This window comes from Cydia fagiglandana, chromosome 20 (genome assembly GCF_963556715.1).
Source record: "Cydia fagiglandana chromosome 20, ilCydFagi1.1, whole genome shotgun sequence".
NCBI classification, from domain to species: Eukaryota; Metazoa; Arthropoda; class Insecta; order Lepidoptera; family Tortricidae; genus Cydia; species Cydia fagiglandana.
In genome coordinates, this window is record NC_085951.1 from 9,176,444 (window position 1) to 9,204,391 (window position 27,948).

A 27,948-nucleotide genomic window follows, 5' to 3' on the forward strand; every position below is an offset into this window, starting at 1 on the left:
TGCTTGACCAGGCTAAGGCCCACCCGCGGCTGTAGTGCCTCAGATGATGATGATGACTGTGTGCTCTGGAGTAGGTCATTTTTAACTCGTGTTAATAGAGTGTGATGTTATTAATTCTTTGGCAGAAATCGGTCAGGACAGCATCATCATCATCATCATCAATTTTATATAAAGAACGTTTCCTTTCTACATTGATATCGTAATGGTTTCACTCTAAATACATTTATAGATACTGCACTGGTAAAAGATCCGAAGTACTTTGGATCTCGGTCCTTTAAGTTTTTAGTTTCGCTCAAGATTCTAATGTAAAACAGTTCGCTTTTTGCTGATATTGTACCTATCTACTTACTTCAAAAATTTAACGTAATGTATGTAATGTATGTAATTTATTCTAATGATGGAATGTGGGACCGGCACTTTATTAATTAGCGACGTTCGTGACTTTTCTCATAATTTCATTCCCTTTTTTCCGATGAACAGCTGCCAGATGCCTGCCGGGCTACCACATGATTGTCTCGACAGTATCTCGTGGCGAGATAGACTATCCGTCCCTCTTTTATTAACATACATAGTTAGAAAAAGACGGATAATCTATCTCGCCGCGAGATACTGTCGCGCCAGTGCTCGGCCTACTGGATCCAGAGGGCCTACCGCGAACCACGTTCGACGTGTTGCCTCTCTGTCGCACTTGTAAATTTGTACGTAAGTGTGACAGGGAGGCAACACGTCGAACGTGGTTCGCGGTAGGCCCTCTGTATCTAATAGGGATAGGCACCAAAATACCTTCGAGTTTTGTTGCTCTCAACTTGTTTAATCAAACACTCGACCCCGACCCCGACTGAACATCTAGCGACCTTCACCAAGGAGGAGTTTTGCCCGAAGGGTGTCAAGTTTCGTCGGTTCCGCGGCCGGCTCCCTGACACTGCGGGGTTGCGTAATGCATGGCAGCCATAATGTGATTTGTAGTGTTTAGTTTTAAAACACATTTTATGTATAATATGTACTTATGCTAGTTTTAAGGTATTTATGTATGGTTGAAATTGAATTCAATGGACTAAGTAATTTGTAGCTTTTATTGTATTATTTATTGTTTTATTTATTCAAATTTTAATAGTTTAAATTCAATTTTAATTTTAATTTTTTGTTTACATTTATGTGATTAGACTGATTAGTATTAATTAATAGGAATTTTTAAATTATTATTTTTGACATTTGTTGACAACCACTTATGAGCCTTGTAGCTTGAAATAAATGTTTTTTTTTTATTCGATAAAAATTTGAATTAAATTCGATTATTTATGTATGGGCCACTATAGTTCGTTTTTTTAGCATTAGAAAGAACTTGCAAGAAGGTAAGCGATCTTGACATGTCTTTTAATTGAAAAACGCTTTTTAAAAATCAGTAACTATTACTTATGAAAGCAGAAGAATATAAATGATCGTATTAGATTCATAATTGTTACATATTTGCCGTGACTTATTTTTTAAACATGTGTTTCAATAAAAAGACGCATCAAGATTGTTTACCTTATTTCTAATGCTAAAAAAACGAAGTATAGTTGCCATAAATAAAAATTATCATTTGATTTCATTTCAAAAACGTCACTTTTGACACTGATAGATTAGTATCGTATCGGTGTGATATCTTATAAGCTATGTTCGAATCGGGCCGTATGGCTATTGTTTCTTTCTGGTGACACGTTTTCCAACCGTAAGGAAATACCATGCGTGTTCTATTCAATGTCTGACCGGTTAAAGGCTAATGGTTTTCTAAGTAACTCGAGTACCTATAGGTAATATTTATTATGCCTACACTTCTCGTTAAAGTGTTCAGCCTCGCTTACCACTATCGTAGATAATTATAAAAATAAACTTAATACATTTTTTTCCGAGGCAAAAGTTTTTGTGAGGGACCTGGGAAAACGCTTGCAGGATAGGGGTTGCGATCCTAGGTCTGGTTCGTACCTGGTCTAGCGATTAACCTTGGCTATTCAGCGCGAGAACGCCGCTGGTATTTTGGGGACGTTTGTGCCGGGAACAAGTAAAATTATTGAATTAAATGTGTAGATTTTATTTCTTTTACATAACTTGTATCATTGGGCATCGCCCTAGAAAGATGTCTTTCTCAATATTCATCCGTAAGAGTATTACGAAACCGATTAAAAATATCATACCGGTTATGAACAGCCGCACTAAAATACTGATGAAATTGTTGTCGACTAAGGTCACATCTGCGATCATATATAACCTGGGTCACATATAAATCATTAACTGATGTTATGAACAAATGATTGCCAATATCGGATCCTTGAGGGACAGAAGTGGCGTCTAATGACTGGTACAGATTTTACTTTATTACCATCAATATCTAATATTACCTAATATTACACAGGATTGTTTCCTATTGTTGAGAAATGATTCAAATAGTTTAAAAATAGTCTCACCCAAAGTGATACCTACAACTTTTTCGCCAAAGATTTATTAATCCGTCATTATTGCAAACTAATAGCAAAAAGACTGCCCTGAATAGTTAGTTGATTTGAACGCTTGTTTTCGCTCGACTGCGCGTTGTGGTTATGTTGGTGTGTCCATGTCTGAGTTCCAAGATACAGGCAAAGGATTTCAAAACTGAGAGTGAATACCGTCAATTGGGGTGAATAGGGATGGCTGGTGTGAATAGGGACAAAACCTATATATTCTGCCCCTCTCCTAAATCTTGGTTAGCAACTATCCATTAATACACAGAGTTTTGATGGACGAATGATTTCGTCTTTTCCTCGCAGTAATCGAATAATGCGATTTCCACTGTGAGGGAGGATAGTTGTCTTCTTTTATCAAATCTTTGATTCCCGGAAGTATTATATTTGATGTATGTACAGTCCAATTAGGAAGTAATTGTAGAGCATGAATATACTTATTGCGAAAAGTAGACCAATAATTTTGTGTCAGTTTTTTAATTTCTTGAAATCGTGACAAACGTCTTATATTCGTTATTTCTAATAGATGTTCCAGTAGATCTAGCTACCTACTAGTGGTTGACTGATGATAGAATGACCAGGACTTAAAACTTCGAAATCTGTCGGATCCGAACTAAAGGGGCCCACAGATTACCAGTTCGCCGGACGATATCAGCCTGTCAGTTGTTCGGAGCTATCAAATTTTGCATTTAACTGACAGACTAATACCGTCCTGCGAACTCGTAATCAGTGGGCCTCTTCAGAGGATAAAAAGGCCTTAAGTTTTTTAAATTGTGATAAATTTATTGATAGTTCCAGAATTATGCAAAATTTCGGTCTCTGTTGTTCTTCGGCCTCCTCGGATAGACCCTGAGTCGGTACCCGTCGGAGAAGGACACGGAGATGGCGACGTCGAGCGCCAGGTCCTCGAGGCGTCCGTCGGCCTCGAGCCTCACGTTCCGCAGTGTGCGTACCACCAGCGTTTTCACCATCTGTATGGCGTATACTCGACCTGTACCAACACATATTTATGATAATTTTACTTAAATTGCCATTGTTTATGGACGAATTGTAAAGTAACGGGTTAATTAGTTAAATCAAATGTATGGGTCCACAGAATGCACGATCGAAGCTAATGCTGAACGCCATGTTTTCTGCATGAACTCATGTGTTAGTCGGCTTCAGGGCCAAGAGTGCACACTCCGTATTTCTACTTGAGGGAGTGATTTAGGGTGGCCCATTTAGATCGGGCAGTATGGGAAACTCTGAAACTATAAGACATATGACGATCTCATCTTAAGAACCATGTCATCGACTTTAGTAACAAGAAAAACTGCATACATACATTTAGAAAAGATGTGTATTCAGCTCGGGAATCGAAGCCGGACGTTTTGAAAAATAAAACTATATTTCTATTTAGGTAGATATCGATTGTGTAGTTTTTAAGTAGTAAATGTTACTATGAAACATGATGTCTGAAATGAATAAAATGCATTGTTTTCATATCCTTTAATTTATTTTATTAAGTTCTCGAAATTACCACCATTTTTTTCCGTAATTTTTTTTAAATGTATGTATGCAGTTTTTCTTGTTACTAAAATCGATGACATGGTTCCTAAGAAGACATCGTCGTATGTCTTATAGTTTCAGATTTTCCCATAATGACCGATCTAAATGGGCCACCCTGTATAATTATTTTGTTTGATCTTTATTACCTAGACAGTCCATTGGGCCCAGGCTGTAAGGCACGAAGGCGTTAGGGTCCCGCAGCTCTGCGTTCTCGGGCAGGAACCTTCCCGGGTCAACTTTGTCGGGGTTCGGCCAGTATTTCGGATTCCGATGGAGAATGTGAATAGGAATCGCCAAAGAGGTCCCAACCGGCAGAGTAATTTTTCCTGTAACAGATTCATTTAATTTTTAATATTTTAGCATAAATTTATAACAGACAGTTTGCAAAAAATATTGATATGACCCGTTAAAAATAAACATTATCATAATTAAAATAATCATAATGTATGAAGGATCCAAATTTTTTCAATTCAGTAGCGACCCCTAAAACGAAATTAATAATTCTGAAATAAATCCACATTAAATTTGTTTTTTTAGTGAAAGAGAACAATTCAAGGGGGTAAGACATAGAAAATTTCAATTTTGACGAAATAAGCAACACCCTAGTGAGTAGATCGCTTTAAAAACGACAATTGAAAAGTGATAGAAATTGAACAAAAGTTGAAAAAACCTCAGCTCAAAAAAGTCGCCCTTCCCACCAAACAGTCGCGCTTAGCGATTGTTATACCATTCAGAGTCCTTGCTAAAATGGTTGTTCAGTTTAATACTTGCGCTATATACAATCTTGCCATGCGGGATCCTAAATGACTCAACAATATTCTTTAAAATAAGATGTGAAAATATTATAACACTTTAAATTCTCGCGTTTTGTACACATACTTAATTACCACCTCCATATAAGTAATGAAATTATATCGCGGTAGACCCGTTTGTGTAATTAAATATGCGTGAAAATATTGCAACAATGAAAATACCAGAATTTATAGTGATTTCTTCTTCGACTGTCCTTTGGATCATGGCCGCTATGGACATACAGCGCAGAACTTCCTTGTAAACCATATCCAGGTACTGGAGTGACTTGATGTGCTCGTCCGTTATGAATTCATCGTCCGGGCCCAGGCGCTCCAGAATCTCGTCGTACACTTTATCCTGTGAAATTAGTTTGAATTTTTTGTTACGTGTCTTTAAGGTTTCTAAGCATGGCACGAATAAAAAAATTAGTTTACATCATTTCATGTAGGTTTTTTTTTCTTTATTTTATTTCTTTATTTCTTCATAATTGATCAGTTGACTTTCAAAAATGAAAAAAACATTATAATTGTTTCCATTGAAATCAGCTTCAAAATATATTTAAAAAAATACAATTGGCCATCGCTCCCGAGGTGTCCGGGAATGATGATCATACTGGTCCTGAAGTAGGTACGTTGGTACATATAATGTTTTTTTTATTACCTGCCACTCCGGTAAATGCGCTAAGTACAAAAGAACAGCAGATGCTATCTTTGCCCCGGCTTCTTGACTCTGTAACAAACGGCAGAATATAAAATCAACGAAATATTTTGTAATTGGTGTACATTGAAGCTCATAAGCTGGAAGATATTCCACCGACAAGAGAATAAATAACTCTTAAGTTAATGATGATGGTGATGATGATGATGAAGCTCATATCAACGTGTATCTTTATGTATTTAAGTAGTTTATAATAAATATATGCGTAATAGGTCTCATTTTTATTTTATAATGATTTCTTTGGTTTCTAATGCTACGCCTAAATAGGTAATCTTTTATGCTTTGCCCTAATGGGCAAAAGAATACCACAAGGCATTAGGTTTTTATAAAAAAATACACCTAATAATATTTTGGTACTAGCTGTTGCCCGCGACTTCATCTGCGTGGAATTAGTGAGCAGCTCTTTAGTTATAGCGCCTGGATAATGCTAATAGCAATCATTCAATTCGTGCATCAATTGCACCCCCTTTGCACTCTCTTTAGGGATGATTTCCGACATAAAAACTATCCTATGTCCTTCCCCGGAACTCAAGCGTGAAGAGGTAACAGACAGACACACTTTCGCCTTTACAATTAGTATATGGATGGATTTTGATATTAATCAATTTTCGGACCAAAACACAAAATTAAATGGCTATGGGTTGAAAAAATACCGTGAATATACAGGGTGGAAAGATAAGTCGGGCCCTGAAGGGAAACTACCTTAAATCCTTAAGCTGGCTCATTTTACTTAAAGGAGACATTCCTTTATTTTTAAAAAGAAACAAAACGGCATTCAAAGTATTTTTCTTTTTAACCGACTTCCAAATCTCAAAGAAGGAGGTTATCAATTCGGTTGTATGTTTTTTTTTTTTTTATTTTTTTTTTATTTTTTTATTTTTTTTTATGTTTGTTACTCCATATCTCCGTCATTACTAGACCGATTTTGAAAATTCTTTTTTTGATTGAATGTATATGCATACAGATTGGTCCCGTTTTTATCAAAACCCAGTTCTGATGATGGGATCCATGAGGAATCGAGGGAACTCCTCAAATCTTAAAGGCATACATATAGTTATTTTTGGGTTTTTATCAACAAATCAAGCATATACATCCAAAAAAGTGACATTTGATGAAGTGGAACTGCTGATGATGATCAGAACGGAACTCTTCAACGACGCATAGTTCACGGTTGGCGATTTGTCCTCTTCGTTACGTTTGTTAAGCAAGTTAAGTTTTTAAGCCACATTTTTGTCAAGCTCGAGTTCTGATGATGGGATCCATGAGGAATCAAGGGAACTCCTCAAATCTTAAAGGCGTGCGTATAGAGATTTTTGCATTTACAACAGAAAATCAAGCATTTTCAATAAAAACTGTTGCATTTGATGAAGTGGAACTGCTGATGATGATCAGAACAGAACTCTTCAACGACGCATAGTTCACGTTTGTCGATTTTTCCTTTTCGTTATGTTTGTTAAACAAGTTAAGTTTTTAAGCCACATTTTTATCAAGCTCGAGTTCTGATGATGGGATCCATAAGGAATCGAGGGAACTCCTCAAATATTAAAGGCATGCGTATAAAGATTTTTGTATTTACATCAGAAAATCAAGCATTTTCATTGAAAACTGTCGCATTTGATGAAGTGGAACTGCTGATGATGATCAGAACAGAACTCTTCAACGACGCATAGTTTACGTTTGGCGATTTTTCCTCTTCGTTGTGTTCGTTAAGCAAGTTAAGTTTTTAAGCCACATTTTTGTCAAGCTCGAGTTCTGATGATGGGATCCATGAGGAATCAAGGGAACTCCTCAAATCTTAAAGGCATGCGTATAGAGATTTTTGCATTTACAACAGAAAATCAAGCATTTTCATTAAAAACTGTTGCATTTGATGAAGTGGAACTGCTGATGATGATCAGAACAGAACTCTTAAACGACGCATAGTTCACGTTTGGCGATTTTTCCTTTTCGTTATGTTCGTTAAGCAAGTTAAGTTTTTAAGCCACATTTTTGTCAAGCTCGAGTTCTGATGATGGGATCCATAAGGAATCGAGGGAACTCCTCAAATATTAAAGGCATGCGTATAAAGATTTTTGTATTTACATCAGAAAATCAAGCATTTTCATTAAAACTGTCGCATTTGATGAAGTGGAACTGCTGATGATGATCAGAACAGAACTCTTCAACGACGCATAGTTTACGTTTGGCGATTTTTCCTCTTCGTTGAGTTCGTTAAGCAAGTTAAGTTTTTAAGCCACATTTTTGTCAAGCTCGAGTTCTGATGATGGGATCCATAAGGAATCGAGGGAACTCCTCAAATATTAATGGCATACGTATAGATTTTTTTGTATATTCATCATAAAAACAAGCATTTACATTAAAAACTGTCGCATATGATAAAGTGGAACTGCTGGTGATGATGACCAGAACAGAACTCTTCAACGACGCATGGTACACGTTTGGTGATTACGAATTTCGGTTTTGACTTGGACTCGGACCCGGACTCGGGCTCATACCCGGATCCGGTTCGGACCCGGACCCGGACCCGGACCTAGAGTCGGATCCGGATTTGAAACCGGACTCGGACCCGGATCCGGACTCGGATCCGGTCTCGGACCCGGACACGGACCCGGACTCGGACCCGGAATCAGACCCGGACTCGGACCCGGACCTTGACCCGGAAAACCACTATGATACCTTAACTACATAAACCACTATGATTACCTATCTTAAAATGTAGGTATAAAGTATGATGATGCCAATCTTACTAGCCCTTCCCGCTTAAACCCCCGTACACCGCACCGCATGCGCCATTAAGTGGGTTAGGTTAGGTTTGAACTGCGATCCTCACAGAACCGAACTGCTATCTGAGAAGTGGGTTAGTTTAGGCTAGAACTAAGACCCTTATGGCTCCTCTACACGATGGGCCAACGCCGGCCAATCCAAGGGACGCATTTATGCGTTAGAGGGAGCAAGTGATATTGCTATCTCATTCTACCGCATGGCCGCGTCCCTTGGAGTGGCCGGCGTTGGCCCATCCTGTAGAGGAGCCATTACAGAAGCGAAATGCTAGTAGAAAAGTGGGTGGTTTTACCGCCTTTTCTACGTAGTGTACCATCTACAATAATCTTTCACCGGCCCCCATGGAAGTCGGTTTTTTTTTCTTAAAAATTATTTTCTTCAATTTGGCTTGTCTAAAAAAATCTTAAGTACTAAATATTAGATTTTATGGATATTTTGTATGACAGACGAGTGTAACGCTACGTCTTACGTAGGCGAACAACGCGCGAACGCGGCGCGGCGCGGCGCGGCGAAATCAATCCTTTGATGCCCATAGAAGTGTCCTACGTAAGCGATCTCGTTGCGAACGCGGTGCGGCGCGATTTGCACGCGAATGTCAGGCGGCGCGGCGCGGCGCGGCGCGGCGGCGGCCGCTTTCGCCGCGCCGCGCCGCGCCGCGTTTGCGCGTTGTTCGCCTACGTAAGACGTAGCGTAAGACCTAATGTTTCCTGGGGAAATGTTATCATTAACATTAGCTGTATCGACTAGTAGAATAAAATTGCGAGTTTTTATTTTTTGGAACTTTTAGTCGGTTCGAGTCCCGGGCGAGGCAAGCGAGTTTTAGAAAATCTTTGAATGCATTTTTGTTTCTTTTTAAAAATGAAGAAAGTAAAATGAGCCGGCTTAAGGATTTAAGGTAGTTTCCCTCCAGGGCCCGACTTGTCTTTCCACACTGTATAAATACTTACAGTAGTAAAAAGAGCTAAAGTCTGTTTCCTTATCTCCTGCTTTGTGAGGTCTCCACTTAAGATGAGTCTGTCAACGATGCCTCGAATCTCCTCCTCTGTACTTTCGTTTCGCGCCAAAGCATTTTTTCTTTTATCCACTATATCTTTGGTCAAAATATGAAACTCTTTAGTCAATGTATCTTCGAGCTTCTGACTACCTGTGATCCAATAAATAAGCGGTACTTGAAGCCACCACTTAGTCATTTTGGCAAAATATAAACTGTACAGTCTGTGGAAAAAAAACAGATAATATAAATAGGGTAGGTAATGTTACAAATAGCATGCAACTTTAGGTACATTTATTAAATAAAGTACCTAGCAAAATAATATTTTTTACTAGGGCGGTTTGATAAGTTTGGTTCGTCCTCAAAACAAATGCGTTGAGGAATGTTGTGTACTTTATGAAAAATGTGAAGAACTCCTTCAGTTGAGTTTAAGGCTGCATGTAATTCGCGTAACCTACGTTTATTCTTCTGCCAGCTAAAACCATATCCTGAATTTCTATCGAACCAAGTTAATTCTCAAACCACCGTTGGAGTTATATTGATTTAAACTAACACGATTTTCACTCGTACTTTATATAATAACTAACACGGGACAGACAGGCCTATTCGGATTTCGAGATAATCACAAGATCTTGAGACGATTTAGAGATCAACTAGATCTACATTAGATATCGACTAGATGTGACTTGGATATCTAAGTCATAACTTGTCGAAATCGTTCAAGAGGACCTCCAGAATCGTGGAAACGTCAAATTTGACATATATTATCTATCTTACAAATTTTAAATTATCCGTCTCGTAACTTGTTGAAGTTTTACGCGATTAAGACCCGTGTTAGTTACAAAAGCACCCTTGGAGTTATTTGCGATTTTAAGGACTTTATCCGACTTTAATAGAATATGTATTTACTTAGTAGGAATATTAAATAATTTTTTGGCAAAAATTTCAGTTTTGGTACAAGCTTTTATCACTGACTGTACTTTTCTTACGACAGACAACTAATACTCATTGAGACAATTCTAAAAACCCCTAACACAATTAGGTTGCGTTGTTTCATCACAGAGTTCCTATGGCCACCTCCTGTCTCCATCATCAGATCAGTTCGACAGTACCATATTATTGTGTTGTCATCAGAACTACATACAGCTGCCAATTTTTATAACGCTATGATCCTTGGAAGATGGTTCAATTAGTTACCTTAGATTCCATTACATAGTTAGTTACATACAGGTCGACGTTTCAATGGCCACCTCCTGTCTCCATCATCAGATCAGTTCGACAGTACCATATTATTGTATTGTCATCAGAACTACATACAGCTAGCAAATTTTCATGACGCTACAATCCTTGGAAGATGGTTAAATTAGTTACCTTAGATTCCATTACATAGTTAGTTACATACAGGTCGACGTTTCTATGGCCACCTCCTGTCTCCATCATCAGATCAGTTCGACAGTACCATATTATTGTATTGTCACCAGAACTACATACAGCTGCCAATTTTTATAACGCTACGATCCTTGGAAGGTGGTTAAATTAGTTACCTTAGATTCCATTACATAGTTAGTTACATACAAGTCGACGTTTCTATGGCCACCTCCTGTCTCCATCATCAGATCAGTTCGACAGTACCATATTATTTTATTGTCATCAGAACTACATACAGCTGCCAATTTTCATAACGCTACGATCCTTGGAAGATGGTTAAATTAGTTACCTTAGATTCCATTACATAGTTAGTTACATACAAGCAGAGATGGGCATTAATCGATTAACTTTTTAATCGACTAATCAATCGATTAAAAAAGTTAATCGTCAAAATTAATCGGCGATTAATTTAATCGCGATTAATTTAGTCGACCTAACATACGATTGAAATTGAATTAATCTTAATATTAATCGATTAAATTTCTCGATTAACTCTCGATTGAAAGTAGACAGGACACTGGTGGTCATTTTTGTATGTAACTAAAAATCAAAACTTCTTGCGTACACATTAAAAACCATTCCAGTGTTATAAATGTGCTTCAATAGTATAAGATGGTTACATTGGTTACTATAATAATGCGGATAACTTAGCGCGGCATCTCTAGGTAAGGGTTTAGGGCTTGTAGCGCAGGTATAAAAATTAGAAAGAGAACGACGTATGTGTATGAAAGAGCAAACACATTACTTACCTCTTATCAGTTGTTTTCTATAAGGTTTCAACTTGTCAATGCAGTAATTACTTACTACTTACATCGAACGGATACTATCCTATCGAAGACGGTCGAAATTAATAGTCTCCAAGTGAACATACATAAAAATTCGTCTGTTACTTATATTATTTATAAATGTTTCAGACGAATTAGGCACCTCGTCCTTTTTTTTAAGTCGGTTAAAAAGACCATATGTATTGCTAAAATTAATCGAGAGAAAATTAATCGAACTAATTAATCGATTAAAAAAATTAATCGCCGGTAATTAGTCGACGATTAATTTAATCGTGACAATATTAGTCGGAGCTTTTCGACTAAAATTAATTAATCGTCACTTTTAATCGTTGCTCGCGATTAAGTCGGTTAATTTTAATCGTTAATCGTCAATCGATTACATTTTGCCCAACTCTGCATACAAGTCGACCTAATATAAAAGCTTGTTAAAAAGTACCTGCGAGTGTTTGAAACCACGTAATCAAGATTTGCCAAATTCAATGTGTCATCTTTTGAGAGGCCCATCAGTGTTTCTGTAGTAAACGATAGGACACACATATAATGAAAAGTCATAGGTAGAAAATAACATATAGGCACATATAGGCATAATAAAACGTGATAGTGAAGAGCGGGAAATCATCATTCAATCGATCATTCAAATTTCCTTGCCGTATCCGGCAATGGCGACTCCATTTACAATACTTATCCGAATTATGAAATGCCCTAATCGTGGCTCGCAAAACCAAACTCCGTCCTGAAGATGCGTTCACACGATGCGGAATGGAGTTGTGAGAGTATAATAGAAGCGCGAAGGGCGACATAAGTTACTCCGAGTTTTCAGAATCACTCCTATTGCTTTCCATCTAGAAAAAAACATCTGTGAAACCCGCGGACAGACTGACATGACGATATCATTTTGGCGTCGGAATCCTAAAGGATGACTCACACAAGACCGGGCCGGAGCTTTCGGCGCTTTGTTTTCTATGGAAAGCAAAAATACAGCTGTCATAGAAAATAACGTGTGAGTTTTCCTTAAAGCCATGTAGGTACCTATGTAGGAACTATAGACCGACCGCTTAACTGAGTCCTCGCCTGGGCGCCGTACGCCTGCCGCCCGCACCTTCCCCGCCGCCCTTAGTCATCCTAATACCCCGTCGCCCCCGTACCGCGCAGGTGAGGACTCAGTTAAGCGGTCGGTCTATAAAATAACGTATTTATAATAAGAAATAACTTACGACAAACACACTGTGTAGTAGTGTCAACGACGTCGTGGAAGACGTCAAACGTATTAGCGTCGCGTGCGCAGAGCCGCTGCGCCAGCGCCGCCGCCTCCGCGTTGAAGACGTGCGCGAACGCAGCCACTGCCTTCTTGTTGTACGATGGCGTCACCGTCTTCCGACAATGACGCCAGTGTTCACCTGTAGTACCGATTTATTTTTATTTTGACGTGCATTTTGTACAGTGGCGGATTTGCGCTAAGGCCAAGTAGCCCCGGGCCTAGGGCGGCAAAATATTAGGGGCGGAAAATTGTGACTAAAATTTGCTGATATGATAACAATAAACAACTCAAAATGTAGTAAATATGATTGGTCATCACCCACAAGTAAGGGGCGGCTACAGGGCCTGGGGCCTAGGGCGGCAAAGACTGCAAATCCACCACTGATTTTGTAGCCATTTTTATACCCACCAAATTTCAGCTTGTTGAGTCAAGTAAAAGTTGAGTACGTGCTTACTAATCTTAGTACCTAATATGTACCTATACTACCTATAGGCAGTGGGTGATAAAAATACCGAATTTTGGATGAAGGACCGTCTGAGGTTATATTTTTAAATTGTCAATGTTACAAAGAGACATAAGTACCTAATTTAACCGTGGTTTGTAAGAGGTAACTAAGTTTTATGAATAAGGGGGTAAGACTATATTTTACTTACCTCCAGTCAGTATTCCAGTGCCTATCATGGGTTTCAAGAAGTTGTACACAGGCCCTTTTTTGGTGACTTTGTTACTCGTTAGAATCAGCTGTAAAATAATTAAGATACAATAAGTTATATATATTATACAATCACAATTTTTGTAATGTGGCTTCATAATGAAAACTTCATTATGGACCCTAACCTACGGCGCGATTCGGGAAATGAATAAGAGATGCACTAGATATGAAACAGTAAAGATATGTGACGTTCCACGGTAAAAGGTACCACTGCCCCGGCTAAATATTGGAGCGGCGTTAGCGCAAGCTCCAGCCGCCATAAAGGTACCTTTTGGCGTGGAACGTCACATAAATCAAAATAAAAAATCAAAATACATTTATTTCAGATAACTAAGATCCATACATTGATACATTCGACTCACAATAATAAATAATCATACAACACCATTACAATATAAATGCTAAATTAAATTAAAATACTAAAAATAAAAATAAAATTATAATAAAATCACATTTAAAATTAATAAATTAGGCACAGAAACAAATTAAAAATTAAAACACATAATAAAAATTTATATTTAAAATCACAGAAAAACTATTTGTCATACGACACACACCCCTTGAGACTGTCTACCCACCGTTTCTGTATATGACAGCTACACATCCTTTCAGCAATGACTTTTAGAATGCTGTTGTGACTATCCCTCAATCGCCTCTGCATCGACGCGTACTTTTTGCGCATTATGGCGTGAAACCCATCGACGCGCGCGCCTACGAACATACCTGAGGCGCTGCATCTACGGGGCAGTCCCATCAGCATTCTAAAAGCATTGTTGTAGTGGACACGCAGTGCGTCGTATGCTCGTCGCGTGTATCTAGCCCATAGGCTACCCGTGTAGAAAATCTGGCAAAAGGCTTTAAAAAGAGTTATTTTAACTTCCTGCGTGCTACGGGCAAACCTACGGGCCAGCATGTTGCTTCTCACAGCCAACGCCCTGCGCTCTCTCTCAATGTCAGGGTCATCAGACAAAGTCTCAGTGATGATGTGCCCTAGATACTTAAACTGCTTAACTATGCTCAGCTCAGAACCATTCAGTACAACAGGAGGAATATTGGAAGGCTGGAAATTTCGTTCCGTTTTAAAAACCATTACCTCACTCTTCTTACAGTTGTACTGTAAGCCATGCGCTTGAGCATAGTTTTCACACGTACGGACTAGCTCACGCAACGCTCCGATCGAAGGGCTCAGCAGCACCATATCGTCCGCGTAACTAAGATTATTAACACAGGTACCGTTAATATGGCATCCGGCATGCATGCTGCTGAGCTCAACGATCAGCTCGTTAACGTACAAGTTAAATAATTTAGGTGACGTTAATCCGCCTTGTCTTACACCACATTGTAACTTGTACTCGCTAGATAGCACGTCCGCCCATTTAACCTGGTTTATTTGGTTTCCATACCAATACTGGAACAACCTAACGCACTCCTCGGGCACACCCGCATCCACCAGCTTCTTCCATAGCACCTCGTATACAACACGATCAAAAGCTTTGGAAAGGTCTAAAAAGCACGCGTATACGGGTGTTTTGCGCTCGGTGTATTGCGCAACCGTGTGTTTTAGACATAATATTGCGCTTTCCGTTGATTCACCAGCTCTGAATCCAAACTGCGCATCATGCAGTTTAAGGTGCATCTCGAGGCGTGCGTCCAGTAAACTGTCCAGTACCTTTGCCAGAACTGTAGCTAAAGTACATATCTTTACCATTTCATGTCTAGTGAATGTCTGATTCATTTCCCGAATCGCGCCGCTAACCTCCTAAGGCCCAGACACGCAAGAAAGTGTACAAAATATGCCAGTGAAATTTGAACCTATTAGTGTAGAAAATAAAGTTGATGTGGTTTTGTATAAAATTGAACTGTTGAATTGAACATGATTTCGTCGAACTTAATAAAGATAAACAACAACACTTGATGGACCTTATTACAAAAGGCATAAGGTTCACAAATTTTCTGTTAACAGTGTGGACGATGGTAACATATCATGTAACGTTTTTTACGATAGAAGAAATACATTTATATACATTTACTTAACGCCACAACATAGTACACGAGAAAAAGAAAAACATGCAGACATAGAAGACATTTCTGACGTTATCTATGAAAAGGGACCTTATTGTCAATGGCGCTTACGCCATTATTAACGATGCTCCGATATAAATACAATGCCGCGCGACGCTATGCGGCGTAAGCGCCATCGACAATAAGGTCCCTTTTCATAGATAATGCCCCATTTGGACGCTATAATAGGATCCCCACTCAGCATAATGCCGCGGCAAACCGTGGCGCTGGTTTTCTGTGTATGTATGTATGTTGTTAACTCTACGCTACCCGAAAAGTGGACCCCAAGTTTAAAATTAATTCAACTTTGGTCCAGTAGTTTTGGAGATAATAGGATGTGACAGACGGACAGACAAATGCACTCGAGTGATCCGAACCCTTACAGGGTTCCGTTTTTTTCCTTTTAAGGTACGAAACCCTAAAAAATACAATTAATTAAGTCATTCAAGCTAGGAAAAAGAAATAACTGTAGGTACAGTCCCATGTTTATGTAAGTAGCATTTCGTTTCTGTAAGGCTCGCAGTTCTAACCTACCTAACCCACTTTTGTACGGTTCTGTGAGGATCGCATTTCAAACGTAACCTAACGCTACGTCTTAAGCGCCCTCCAGACTATGCGCGTGAATCGCGGGCGAAGCCGCGAACGCGAGTGTGGAGTCTAGTTCGCTGATATGCGAAATCGACTCCAGACTCGCGTTCGCGGCTTCGCGCCGCGATTCGCGCACGAGTGTGGAGCGGGCTTTACGTAGGCGAACAACGCGCGAACGCGGCGCGGCGCGGCGCGGCGAAATCAATCCTTTGATGCCCATAGAAGTGACCTACGTAAGCGATCTCGTTGCGAACGCGGTGCGGCGCGACTTGCACGCGAATGTCAGGCGGCGCGGCGCGGCGCGGCGCGGCGGCGGCCGCTTTCGCCGCGCCGCGCCGCGCCGCGTTCGCGCGTTGTTCGCCTACGTAAGACGTAGCGTAACCCAGTTAACGGCGCATGCGGTGCGATGTACGGGGGTTTGAGCGGGAGGGGTTGCGAATCAGTGCATGATTCAAACTGTACCGGTCGCCGTGGTAAGACCTAGGATTTACCATATCGGTGTTGGTAAAAGCCCGAAGTAAACTAATAAGATTTAACATTTCGGGCCTTTACCGATCGGCATCGGTAAAACCTAGGTTTTACCGGTAAATCTTAGGATTTGCCGTACTTCGGGCTTTTACAGTAATATACACAATCTAAATTAACCCGGTATTAATTAATAATGTGTAATGTAAAACCCTATTTATGTAAAGAATAAATAAATTCTATATAAATTGAAGCCTATATTTACCTTTATATCTTCCGGGTTCGCGACAATTATGTTCAGCTCTGGCCCCAACCAAAATCTCACGTACTCGCCGTATTTGGTTATTATGTCCGCCACCAATTTTAATTGCTCTGTAGTTACGAATAACATTATTGAGTAATAGTGCGACATAATATAGTAGAACTTAAATAAAAAGAAACTAAAAAATTTCCAATTTTAACCGCCAAGTCCTGAGTTTCATAAAAAAAAATCTTTATTTCTTCTATTATAAGTACCATATTAGTAAAATCGCTTAAAATTCTCCCGAAATGTTACATAGGTCAAGAAATGAATGCTCAAAAAACGTTGTAGAGGGAAATGCTAGGAACACAATTTTTGACTCCGTAACTTTGTTTGGACTAGTTAGGAGGTGAACATATCAAAAGTCCCCGGCCGTAGCCCCGGTGCTGGGGGGTAGAGGGGGGTAAGAAGGTCGAATTTTTTGGTTTTTCATTGATATCTTGGAAACTTTGCGTCTTAGCGACATGACTACTAAGACAAACCGAAAGCTGATAAAATTAGTTACAAGTTTTATCCTGTCAAGTTTTTCGATATCATGAATAGTTTTTGAGATACCCGCTCTTGAAAGTTTATTTAGGGATTTTAATTTTATCTTGATATCTACGTCAGTGAAGCTGTTAGGCCATGTTTGGTATCATTTTCGTATAAATCGGGGGTGCTGAATTCATTTATGGTATCACATTGACACCATTCTGAAGTAAAACCAAAATTTAAAAATAAATATTTTTTTAAATCCCTCTTCACGCTTAAACCGCTGAACCAATTTCGTTGAAATTTGGTATAGAAATAGTTTAAATCTCGATACACGACATAGGATAGTTTTTATAACCAAAAGCATCTTTTGAGGGTGTGAAAAGTGGGGTGGAAGTTTGTATGGGGAGTCAATAACCGCTGAACCGGTTTAGATGAAATTTAGGACGGAATACATCTGTGATTTAGATGAAAGTGATACCAAACATGACTTCAAACCTTACCTTGAGCAGTATTAACCTCAGGAATTCAGTTTCGTCGACGAAGTTGAATTCCCCCCATACTCCATTTCACAACTTTAAAGGATGATTATTGAGATAAAAAGTATCTTATGTCCTGTCTTGGGACTCGAAATATCTGTATACCAAATTTCAATTAAATCGGTTGAGCGGTTTAAGCGTGAAGAGGAATTTAAAAAAAAAGGTATTTGTTTAAAGTTTATATGTTTTTTCTTAGGAATGGTGTCAATGTGATACCAAAACTGAATTCAGCACCCCCGATTTATACGAAAATGATACCAAACACGGTCTAGCAGCGTCACTAATGTAGATATCAAGATAAAATTGAAAGCCCTAAATAAACTTTCAAGAGCGGATATCTCAAAAACTATTCAAGATATCGAAAAACTTGACTGAATAAAACTTGTAACAAATTTTATCAGCTTTTGGTTTGTCTTAGTAGTCATGTCGCTAAGACGCAAAATTTCCAAGATATAAGTGAAAAACTGAAAAATGAGACCTTCTTTCCCCCCTCTACCCCCCAGCACCGGGGCTACGGCCGGGGACTTTTGATATGTTCACCTCCTAACTAGTCCAAACAAAGTTACGTAGTCAAAAATTGTGTTCCTAGCATTTCCCTCTATAACTTCTTATTGCTTGGCCTAACAGGGTTCACTTTTCAGTATCATTTCGGAATAATCAAGAAATCATTAAAAATGTTTTTAAATGGCACAGAATAATTAACGCAACGCATAAAACTGATGTAGGTAATATTAACTGAACTGAATAGAAATGCATCTTCGTGTACGATAAGTACGGTAACTCCTAAAACGGGTTAACCATGTTTAAATCAGTCATAACCGCGTCATAGGCTGGTTAGTGTCACGCGGACCGTCCGTGCGGATCGGTCCGCACCGGACCAATATGTATTAAGTTCAGGAAGCGTTATAGCGTAAAGCTGATGGGTACAGCTTTCTCATACAATTTGGCGATGCGGAGCGGTCCGCACGGACGGTCCGCGTGACACTAAAACCAGTCATAAGAACCCTTGTACTATGTTTAATGCAATTAAATGAAATCTAATCTAAATAACATGTTTAATGTCTAAGTTATGCAAGTTTTGCTAGAAGCCTATTCATATGTGCTGCCGGCCTAGCCAAGGTTACGAGTACAATCGCTATCGTCGACAACGAAAAGCTTTATCTCTCTATCACTCGTCCATATTAGTGCGACAGTGATAGTTACGTTTCGATCGCTATGGAGCGTAAGCGATTGCCATCTTGGCTACGCGGCCTGTACTATTTAACAATTTAAGGTAAAATAAGCCAGGATAAAGCCGGATTCACATTTGTCTGTCGTGTTGTGTTGTGATGCTCTATGTCGTGATGGCATACTGTTCACATCAATATGACTACGTTATATGAAGCATAATCATGCATTTTTATCAGTTCCGTCTTGGCTCTCGGCGAGTTCACACTCCTCGTCCATACTTGATGCGGCTCTGACGCGTCACAACACAACACTGGCGCGTGCACACTAGTCTGATGTGCTGTGTCGTGTCGCTGCACCGCCCCCCGCACCTCACCCGTTCTGACGCGGACCGGGATCGCTTGTGATGCGACACAACACAAGCCGTCACAACACACGGCATCAAAGAAATGTGAACGCAACCATATTAAATGTATGAAACCGATACTGTTCAGATGCATCACAACACAATAGTACATCGACAGACAAATGTGAACCCGGCTTAACGCTTTCCATATATCTTACCATTAGGCTTAGCCATGAAGAGTAAGGCATTGCCGAGCAGCGGCAGCGCCGGCGGGCCAGGTACGCGCGCCGCTAACTCCAGCATCCGCCAGTTCCGAGCCCGCCACCGCAGCCACAGCATCAGCGTCGCCAGAACCGCTCCCAGTGCGGCTGTACCGCTCCACATCATCATTGTCTGAGCCAACCGAGAACAACCAACTTTAAGATACGGGGGTTGGCAACTGCATTAGCATAGATGGCGCCATCATAGCTTGCATTTTTTCTATGAGATTTGGCTTAAAAAGCTGGCATCCAGGGTATTAAAAAAACAAAAATTTTACACAATTCTAGGGATTGACAGGGCAAGCTATGATGGCGCCATCTTCTAAAAACTTTGACTGACCAACCCCATTAATAGATCTAAAAAACCGGGCAAGTGCGAGTCGGACTCGCGCACGAAGGGTTCCGTACCATAATGCAAAAAACGGCAAAAAAAGAACGGTCACCCATCCAAGTACTGACCCCGGCCGACGTTGCTTAACTTCGGTCAAAAATCACGTTTGTTGTATGGGAGCCCCACTTAAATCTTTATTTTATTCTGTTTTTAGTATTTGTTGTTATAGCGGCAACAGAAATACATCATCTGTGAAAATTTCAACTGTCTGGCTATCACGGTTCGTGAGATACAGCCTGGTGACAGACGGACGGACGGACGGACGGACAGCGAAGTCTTAGTAATAGGGTCCCGTTTTACCCTTTGGGTACGGAACCCTACAAACGATATGGATTAGATGTGTCAGTGTCAAAAATGACGTATATGTTTGAAGAAAAGTCATATTTGACACTGACATACCTAAACCATATCGTATCTGGATCTATTAATTGATCCAGATACGATATACGGCAAATGGTGCCCTATGGCGGTTGGTGCATACGCTATTATTAACGCCGCTCCAATATTATTGCGGCCATAAGGTACCTTTTGCCGTGGAACGTCACATATCGTTACTATTTCATATCTAGTGAATGTCTAATTCATTTCCCGAATCGCGCCGTAAGAAGCCGGTAACGATTATAAAATAGAAATGTAAAATTGATAGATTTAATCGTTGAAATTGTACAGTGATATCTAATATTGTAATATCTAAGTATTGGTTTCTATTAGCACATCTTCTCATCTAAATAACAAAATAAATAAATCATAAATCTAGCCCTAAATTAGCCTGAGGCATTCTCATCTTGCCTTTTAACAATGAGGTCGTGAGCGTGCGTCACACCGGTAATATATGACGAGAAGGGGCAGATTTAAAAATCCATCATTAAAATAATATGGTGTTAATTATACAAAATGATATATAAGAACAGTTTCAGGAATTGTTGTACGTTGTTTATGTATCAAAACTACGTTGAAATTAAGTCGATTTTCAAAGACATTTTCACAGGTTTTTAATTACTTCATAAACACTTCTTCTTTTGGAAAAAAATGATTTCGTCTTATAAACTTTCATTTACACTACTTCAAAGTCATAAATGTCATATTTACAAAAATGTGTCGTACCATTATTAGCAGTCCAAACTTTACGAAAATAAACCAAATTAGTGCTTTACGCGCGTTTACCTAAACGTCCAGCAGAAAAAAATATTCCTGATTTAGTGAGTATGTTTTCAAAAACTTGATCTATTAAATGGCAAGATGAGAGGAGCTCCTAGACGAAACCAGTTATTTCTATGACGTAAAAAAAGGTGTACAATTTCATCGACTAAACCTATCAATTTTACATTTCCTGATTTAGTGAGTATGGTTTCAAAAACTTGATCTATTAAATGGAAAGATGTGAACACGTCCTAGTAGAAACCAGTTATTTCTATGACGTAAAAAAAGGTGTACAATTTCATTGACTAAATCTATAAATTATACATTTTTGCGACTAAATCGATATCTTTCCAGTCGTATCCTCATTGCTGAGGGTCGTGATTACCATCGCTTAATACCACTTTCTTCCAGGCACTTCTATCATGCGCCATTTGCAGGCAGGTCTGGGCCTTGGGTCCTGCATATGCCTTTACTGTGTCTATCCACCGGGTAGGCGCTCTTCCTCTACTTCTCTTCCCTTCTACGTGACCGACCATCATCAATACCTCTAGACTATCTTCGCGTCTAGCCACGTGTCCGAAGAATCGAAGTATAATCGATAACGGCCTCTTAATATTAATAGTAAATAAGAGCGATTACAGCGGCCGTTAAGCCTCAGGGGGCTTTGTTCGCTGTCATGATTTTTTAAATGTATTATTTTGTGTTAATAAATAAATGAAAAGGAAAAAATAAAAAATAAAAATCTGGTTAGTTTTCGACAAATAATTCATTTTAGGTACAAGCTTTTACCGCTGACTGTACTTTTTCCCACTCTAAACTCTCATGCAGACAATTCTAAAAACCCCAAACACAATTTGGTCTCATTGTTTTATCACAGTGTTCCTATACTTCCTATGGCCACCTCCTGACTTCATCACCAGATCAACTCGATGGTATCATAATGTTACATTGTCACCAGACTTACATATTATTATGTATGCAAATTTTCAGCTTCATTCGAAGTTGGGAAATGGGTCAAAAACTTGCAAGATTTGACTCGGACAAACATACATAGGTAGGTCATACATAGTCAATATAGTCACACCAATGAAAGTCTGCAGCGGATTTGATAGACCACGTGTGCCACGTGTGTGTAGCCCAGTGTAAGTGTTATTTATACGTCATATATTATTTTCATAGAAGTTTGACGTTTAAAACGACACTTGCACCGCGTGGGCTATCAAAATCGCTGTACACTTTTTACGGTCTGACTTTAGGTATAACCAGTGTTGGCCGAAACGTTAATTCAATTAACTATTATCGGTTTATACCATTATAAATTGAACTGTAAACTGTAACCGTCCGTTACGTTTACGGTAAATTTTTATACTTAATGGTTAATTGCAATTAACGTTCGGCCAACACTCGGTATAACATTGCAAGTTAATAAAAAGCTTGTAAAAATTGGTATAAGTAACCCCTAATACTATATTATAATAATATATCTAAGATCTGGATACATAATTATAGTCAGCCAAAGTATAATCATAATCAATTATTCTTCAGAAGAGAAAGAACAGGAGAAGATGACGTTTGTGGCGGTTCATGATTTAGTAAAGACTGTGAGTAGAAAATAGTACATTGTAGTAGGTTTAGTAAGGAACACAAATGTATGGAAGTGCATGCACGATTTTTTTTCAAAGGCATAATAATTATTTCATTTTTGAAATAATTATTATGCCTTTCCATACAAAAAAAAAAAATTCGTACAAAAAATGAAATATTTATGTAATTTTTGTGACAATTTTGGATGTTACAATCACAGTGTGGCAACTTGCACTAAATCAAAAATTGGACGATATGTAGCCCATGTATTCATTATTCTGAAAAATATCACTTTAAAGTAGGCATGCATACATTTTTTCGTAATAATAAAATTATTTATAGCGCGTGGCGGTAGCAATTTCCATACAAATAGAACTATGCCCAAAATCAAATATTAAAAATGTTAACTAAAACACTGAATTTGACATTTTAAAAGTGTAAATATAATGTTTTAATAATTTTTCCATGCGTGTTTGCCCTTTTTTTGGTACAAATTTGTTCTTTTATATTTTTCTTCCATACAAACTTTCTCCCCCCTATTTCCCCCCTTAAGTTGATTTTATGAAATTTTCTTTTATCTTAAACTTAAACTTGTCGCATTTAATTGATGTTGAAAATTTCAGCTTTATATCTTCAGGGGTTTAGATTGTATGATGTCTGAAAGTAAGCAGAGTTTTTTAGATATATAATGTATGGGATATTATGAAATAAAATGTCTTTAGCTCAAACACATGTAGATCCTAAACTACTGAACATTTTAACCTGAAAGTTTGAACATCGATTAATTACAAAACTTATAAGTTAGTTACAAAAACAAATTATAAATATCTACCCTTAAGGGGGGAAATGGGGGGCGAGAATTTTTGTATGGAAGAAAAATAAAAACAACAAATTTGTACCAAAAAAGAGCACAAAACGAATGGAAAAATATTAAAACATTATATTTAAACTTTTAAAATGCCACATTCAGTGTTTTAATAAACATTTTTAATCTTTGACTTTGGGCATAGTTCCATTTGTATGGACATCGTTACCGCCACGCGCTATAAATTATTTTTTATTACAAAAAAATGTATGAGGGCCTACTTAAAAGTGATATTTTCCAAAATAAAGAATACACACTGTTATTGTAACATCCAAAATTGTCACAAAATATTACATAATATTTTCATGTTTTAAATATATTTTTTTTGTATAGAAAGGCATAAAAATTATTTCAAAAATAAATTCCTCGTCTCTAATTTATACGAAAATGATATACATAACTATAGTATAGATAGGACCTGGGGAGCCGACCCTTTCAACCCCCCCCCTTTTTGGGGGGTCTGCATGGTACGATCTCCAGGCTACCGGGCCAGATCTACTTTGTTTGACCTAAGGAACAATCGTGCCAAGCGGCATCGCCTGAGACTAAAGTGCATGCTAAATCACCTTACTCAACCTACTATTGTGCAACATGGGGCGTAAGTTGAATATTGCAAATGAGATTAAGTTAAATTTATAGACTCGAGTTTGCAATATTATTATGCCCCGAGTTACACACAATGTTTTTCATCACACTTGCGATACAAAAATTAAGTATAAAGACAAAAAACTGTTAATTAAGGCACTAGAAACTTACATTACTTGAAAAATACATTTTCATCACACTCGCTCAGTAAATGTGGAATTGCACGCAGGTTTAGCGGGAGTTATAGAAAAAGCGTTCTCCCTAGGGGGTTATGAAGTTTCTAGTGCCATAATTAACAGTTTTTTGTCTTTATACTTAATTTTTGTATCGCAAGTGTGATGAAAAACATTGTGAGTAACTCGGGGCATAATAATATTGCAAACTCGAGTCTATAAATCGCTCCGGCACGGCAAGCCGTCGCGATTTAACTTACTCTCGTTTGCAATATTCAACTTACGCCCCATGTTGCACGATGTACTATAATTGCAAGCTAGCCCTCATCATCCACGATTAAAGATTATGATGTGCTTCCGATAGTATGATACGCCCACAATTTCTGACTCCATTATGTGAACATAAAAATTTTTGCTGAGTGTACATTTTTAAATTTGTTTTTTTTTGGAATTCAGCCTCTGCAGCGGTGTAGCGAAGGTGAAATACCTAATTATACAATGTTTAGCAGCCGATAAATATTGCAAATCTTGTTCGCAAGAAAATGGAATAGAACCTCCGCAGAGACTGGCAGCTTATATTGTAACCTATAAAAAAGTTAGCGTATGTCTTTTGTTTTTTTACTTGTAAAATTTTATTCATTTTTACACAATAGAAGATTAAACATGTTATTTATTAAACTGGAGTTATTATTATTATAAATCCGTTAGACCTGTGAACAAATCAGTCTTTTGAAAGGGGCTCCACTGATTTCGATTTCGTAAAGCGTGGTCGCACTTCATCTTTATATGTTTTTATAAGATGTTAATTCATATTTAAAATTGTAATAATTAGGTATGTCTTTACTTTACTCATTGGTTTGACTTAAAGTAATTTTGTCGTCGGGTATTGTGTAATACGATAGGTACGCATATACACGGTGGCTAAAAAATAACTGCATTCCCGTTGCTAGGGGAGTTTTGGGATTATACTGAGCAACTTTTACTATAGGATCCCAAAACTTCCCTGGCGACGGGAATGCAGTTATTTTTAGCCACCCTGTATAAGTCAATCTAGTGAACTAATGTCATTTCATTTCATTTATTTATTGCAATCATGTTCATTAGATTCATTACATACAGATGTTAAATAAAATATAATCAGTGTCAATGTATTGCGGGTATTTAATTATAATAATTATGTAAATATATAATTTCCGCCCTATATTTTCAGCAAGACACATTTCTATCAGATACATAATATATCTGAATTAAAAATAAGTACAAAATTTACAATCGCATCATTATAAATAGTAACAATAAAATACAACAATGGGTAATGCCTCTACTCACATACTCCTTTGGCATACTAAGGTGGACTCAGACCGAGCTGGATGCCCTGGATCGGAGGGTCCGACAGCGGCTCACCACACACCGTATGCTGCACCCACGCTCGTCTGTTATGAGATTATACATCCCACGGAAATGTGGAGGTCGCGGCTTTCTAAACGCCAAAAATCTTCACAACCGTGAGGTGTACAATCTCAGGAATTATTTCCTCAACAACGAGTGTGGGATGCATCGTGATGTGGTGGCAGTTGACAGGGGCCTCACGCCGCTCTCCTTGGCGAACGAGAACTGGCGCAAACCTGTAGTACTAAGCACCGAGGACCGCAGGGCGGTATGGAAGGATAAGCAGCTACACGGGCGGTTCTACAAGGCCCTCATGGGACCTGATGTAGACCTACCCGCGTCGGTGAACTGGCTACGATTCGGGGACCTCTTCGGAGAAACCGAAGGTTTTGCCTGTGCAATTGCGGACGAAGTTATCATGACGAACAACTACCGGAGATATATCCTGAAGGACGGTACGGTCGACATTTGTCGGGCATGCCGCCGTCCCGGAGAGTCACTCAGGCATATTATCTCCGGTTGTTCTCATCTTGCTAACGGCGAGTACTTGCACAGACATAATCTCGTAGCCAGAATTATTCACCAGCAGCTTGCCCTCCTATACGGCCTTGTGGACCGCGAAGTACCGTACTACAAGTACTCACCTGCGCCAGTTCTCGAAAATGGTCGTGCCACGCTCTATTGGGATCGATCTATCATCACTGACAGGACTATTGTAGCCAATAAGCCTGACATCGTACTGATAGATCGATCGCAGCGCCGGACCGTGCTCGTCGACGTCACCATCCCCCATGATGAGAATCTCGTGAAGGCCGAGAAGGACAAGTCCAGCAAGTACCTAGACTTAGCTCATGAGATTACCGCCATGTGGGATGTTGACTCGACGATCATTGTTCCGATAGTCGTGTCAGCGAACGGTCTCATAGCGAAGAGTCTCGACCAACACCTAGAGAGACTCTCGCTGGGTGGTTGGATCAAGGGTCAGATGCAGAAGGCGGTAATTTTGGACACGGCGCGTATAGTACGTCGGTTCCTTACTCTGCAGCCCTGACCACCGGCAGCTTGGGCCCTGCCCCGCTGCCGGCGGCACCCTAGGTTAGGTTTTTTATAATGTGTTTATATGTATTTTTTATTGTTTTGTAACTGTTTTTATATTTTACTTTTATATTCATATTATAAATAACCTATCCTAAGACGAAAAATAAATAAAGAGAAAAATACAACAACATAATATGTTGTTGTATTTTATAAATGCCAGTACCAGGGGAAACACTACTTAAGTAGATACTACATAATAAATAAATAATAATACTACACCACACATACTATAACTAGATCATAAAATATAACAAAAATGTAAGTGTTACCCTATTTTCCGTAACTACATACATATATATGTCCCTAACTGGTAGTACTTACATAAAAACGTAATATAAAGCTGGTCTGATAATGAAGACAGAAGCATAAATATCAAGACAACGACATAACATATACCAATTATCATCCCTAAGTATTATTTCATCATCAATTCCACTTTACAAACATTTTGTCGCTTTCCGAAAAAAATGCACAAGTTACAAAAAAAAACTTATTTATTACACATAGGTACTACATACTAGTATGTATTATAAGGCTCACTTTTAATATTAGAAAAGTTTCCCCGATTACAAAACATAAAATAATTTAAAAAATCCGCCCGGCAGTTATCATGAAATCGAGAAATACTCATTTAAATAAATATCCCGAGAATTTGTGGCTTGCTTCTTTTGAATTCGGTTAATAAAACTGTTTACCGTCGTTTGTTATGATTATTAATTTAATCTACTTACATGAATGGAATTTAACATTTCAGTCACTCAATGTAGTAACAACATAACCATTATAACCAACCAGTATGGATAAATGTGGCGTTATCACTGTGACAACCATACGGAATGTGAGAAAAGGAAGGAAGATTAAGGTTACGTCAAAGCAGCTGTGACGAAAACCTACGTACGAGTATAGAGAAAAAAAAAATAGAGGGCTCACTCTGTACATTAGTTTTGGTACATCTATAATCGAATAGCGGAATTACTTATCAGTAGAGCTACTTGATACTAGAATTCTCTAGTGTCGCAACTTACGAAAATTGTAT

At 38.6% G+C, this 27,948-nt stretch overlaps 1 protein-coding gene across 1 annotated transcript; it reads right to left on the reverse strand.

Moving 5' to 3' along the window:
- Positions 1-3,236: 3,236 nt before the first annotated feature.
- LOC134674529 (cytochrome P450 4g15-like) lies at positions 3,237-27,676 on the reverse strand. The gene is made up of 11 exons (XM_063532629.1): positions 27,644-27,676; positions 19,646-19,820; positions 16,869-16,975; positions 13,431-13,518; positions 12,734-12,916; positions 11,956-12,031; positions 9,263-9,530; positions 5,478-5,546; positions 5,000-5,174; positions 4,172-4,351; positions 3,237-3,468 (listed from the first exon to the last, which is right to left on the reverse strand). Exons 1-11 carry the CDS (start codon positions 27,659-27,661, stop codon positions 3,278-3,280), a joined length of 1,530 nt encoding a protein of 509 aa, XP_063388699.1. The 5' UTR covers positions 27,662-27,676; the 3' UTR covers positions 3,237-3,277.
- Between the last annotated feature and the right edge of the window lie 272 nt (positions 27,677-27,948).

Excerpts from the sequence above, each read along its gene's own strand:
- LOC134674529 (XM_063532629.1), bottom strand. Across the intron at positions 5,175-5,477 it reads CGCATTTACCGGAGTGGCAG|GATAAAGTGTACGACGAGAT; the intron begins GTAATAAAAAAA and ends CTAATTTCACAG. Across the intron at positions 4,352-4,999 it reads AGAAATCACTATAAATTCTG|GAAAAATTACTCTGCCGGTT; the intron begins GTATTTTCATTG and ends AATCTGTTACAG.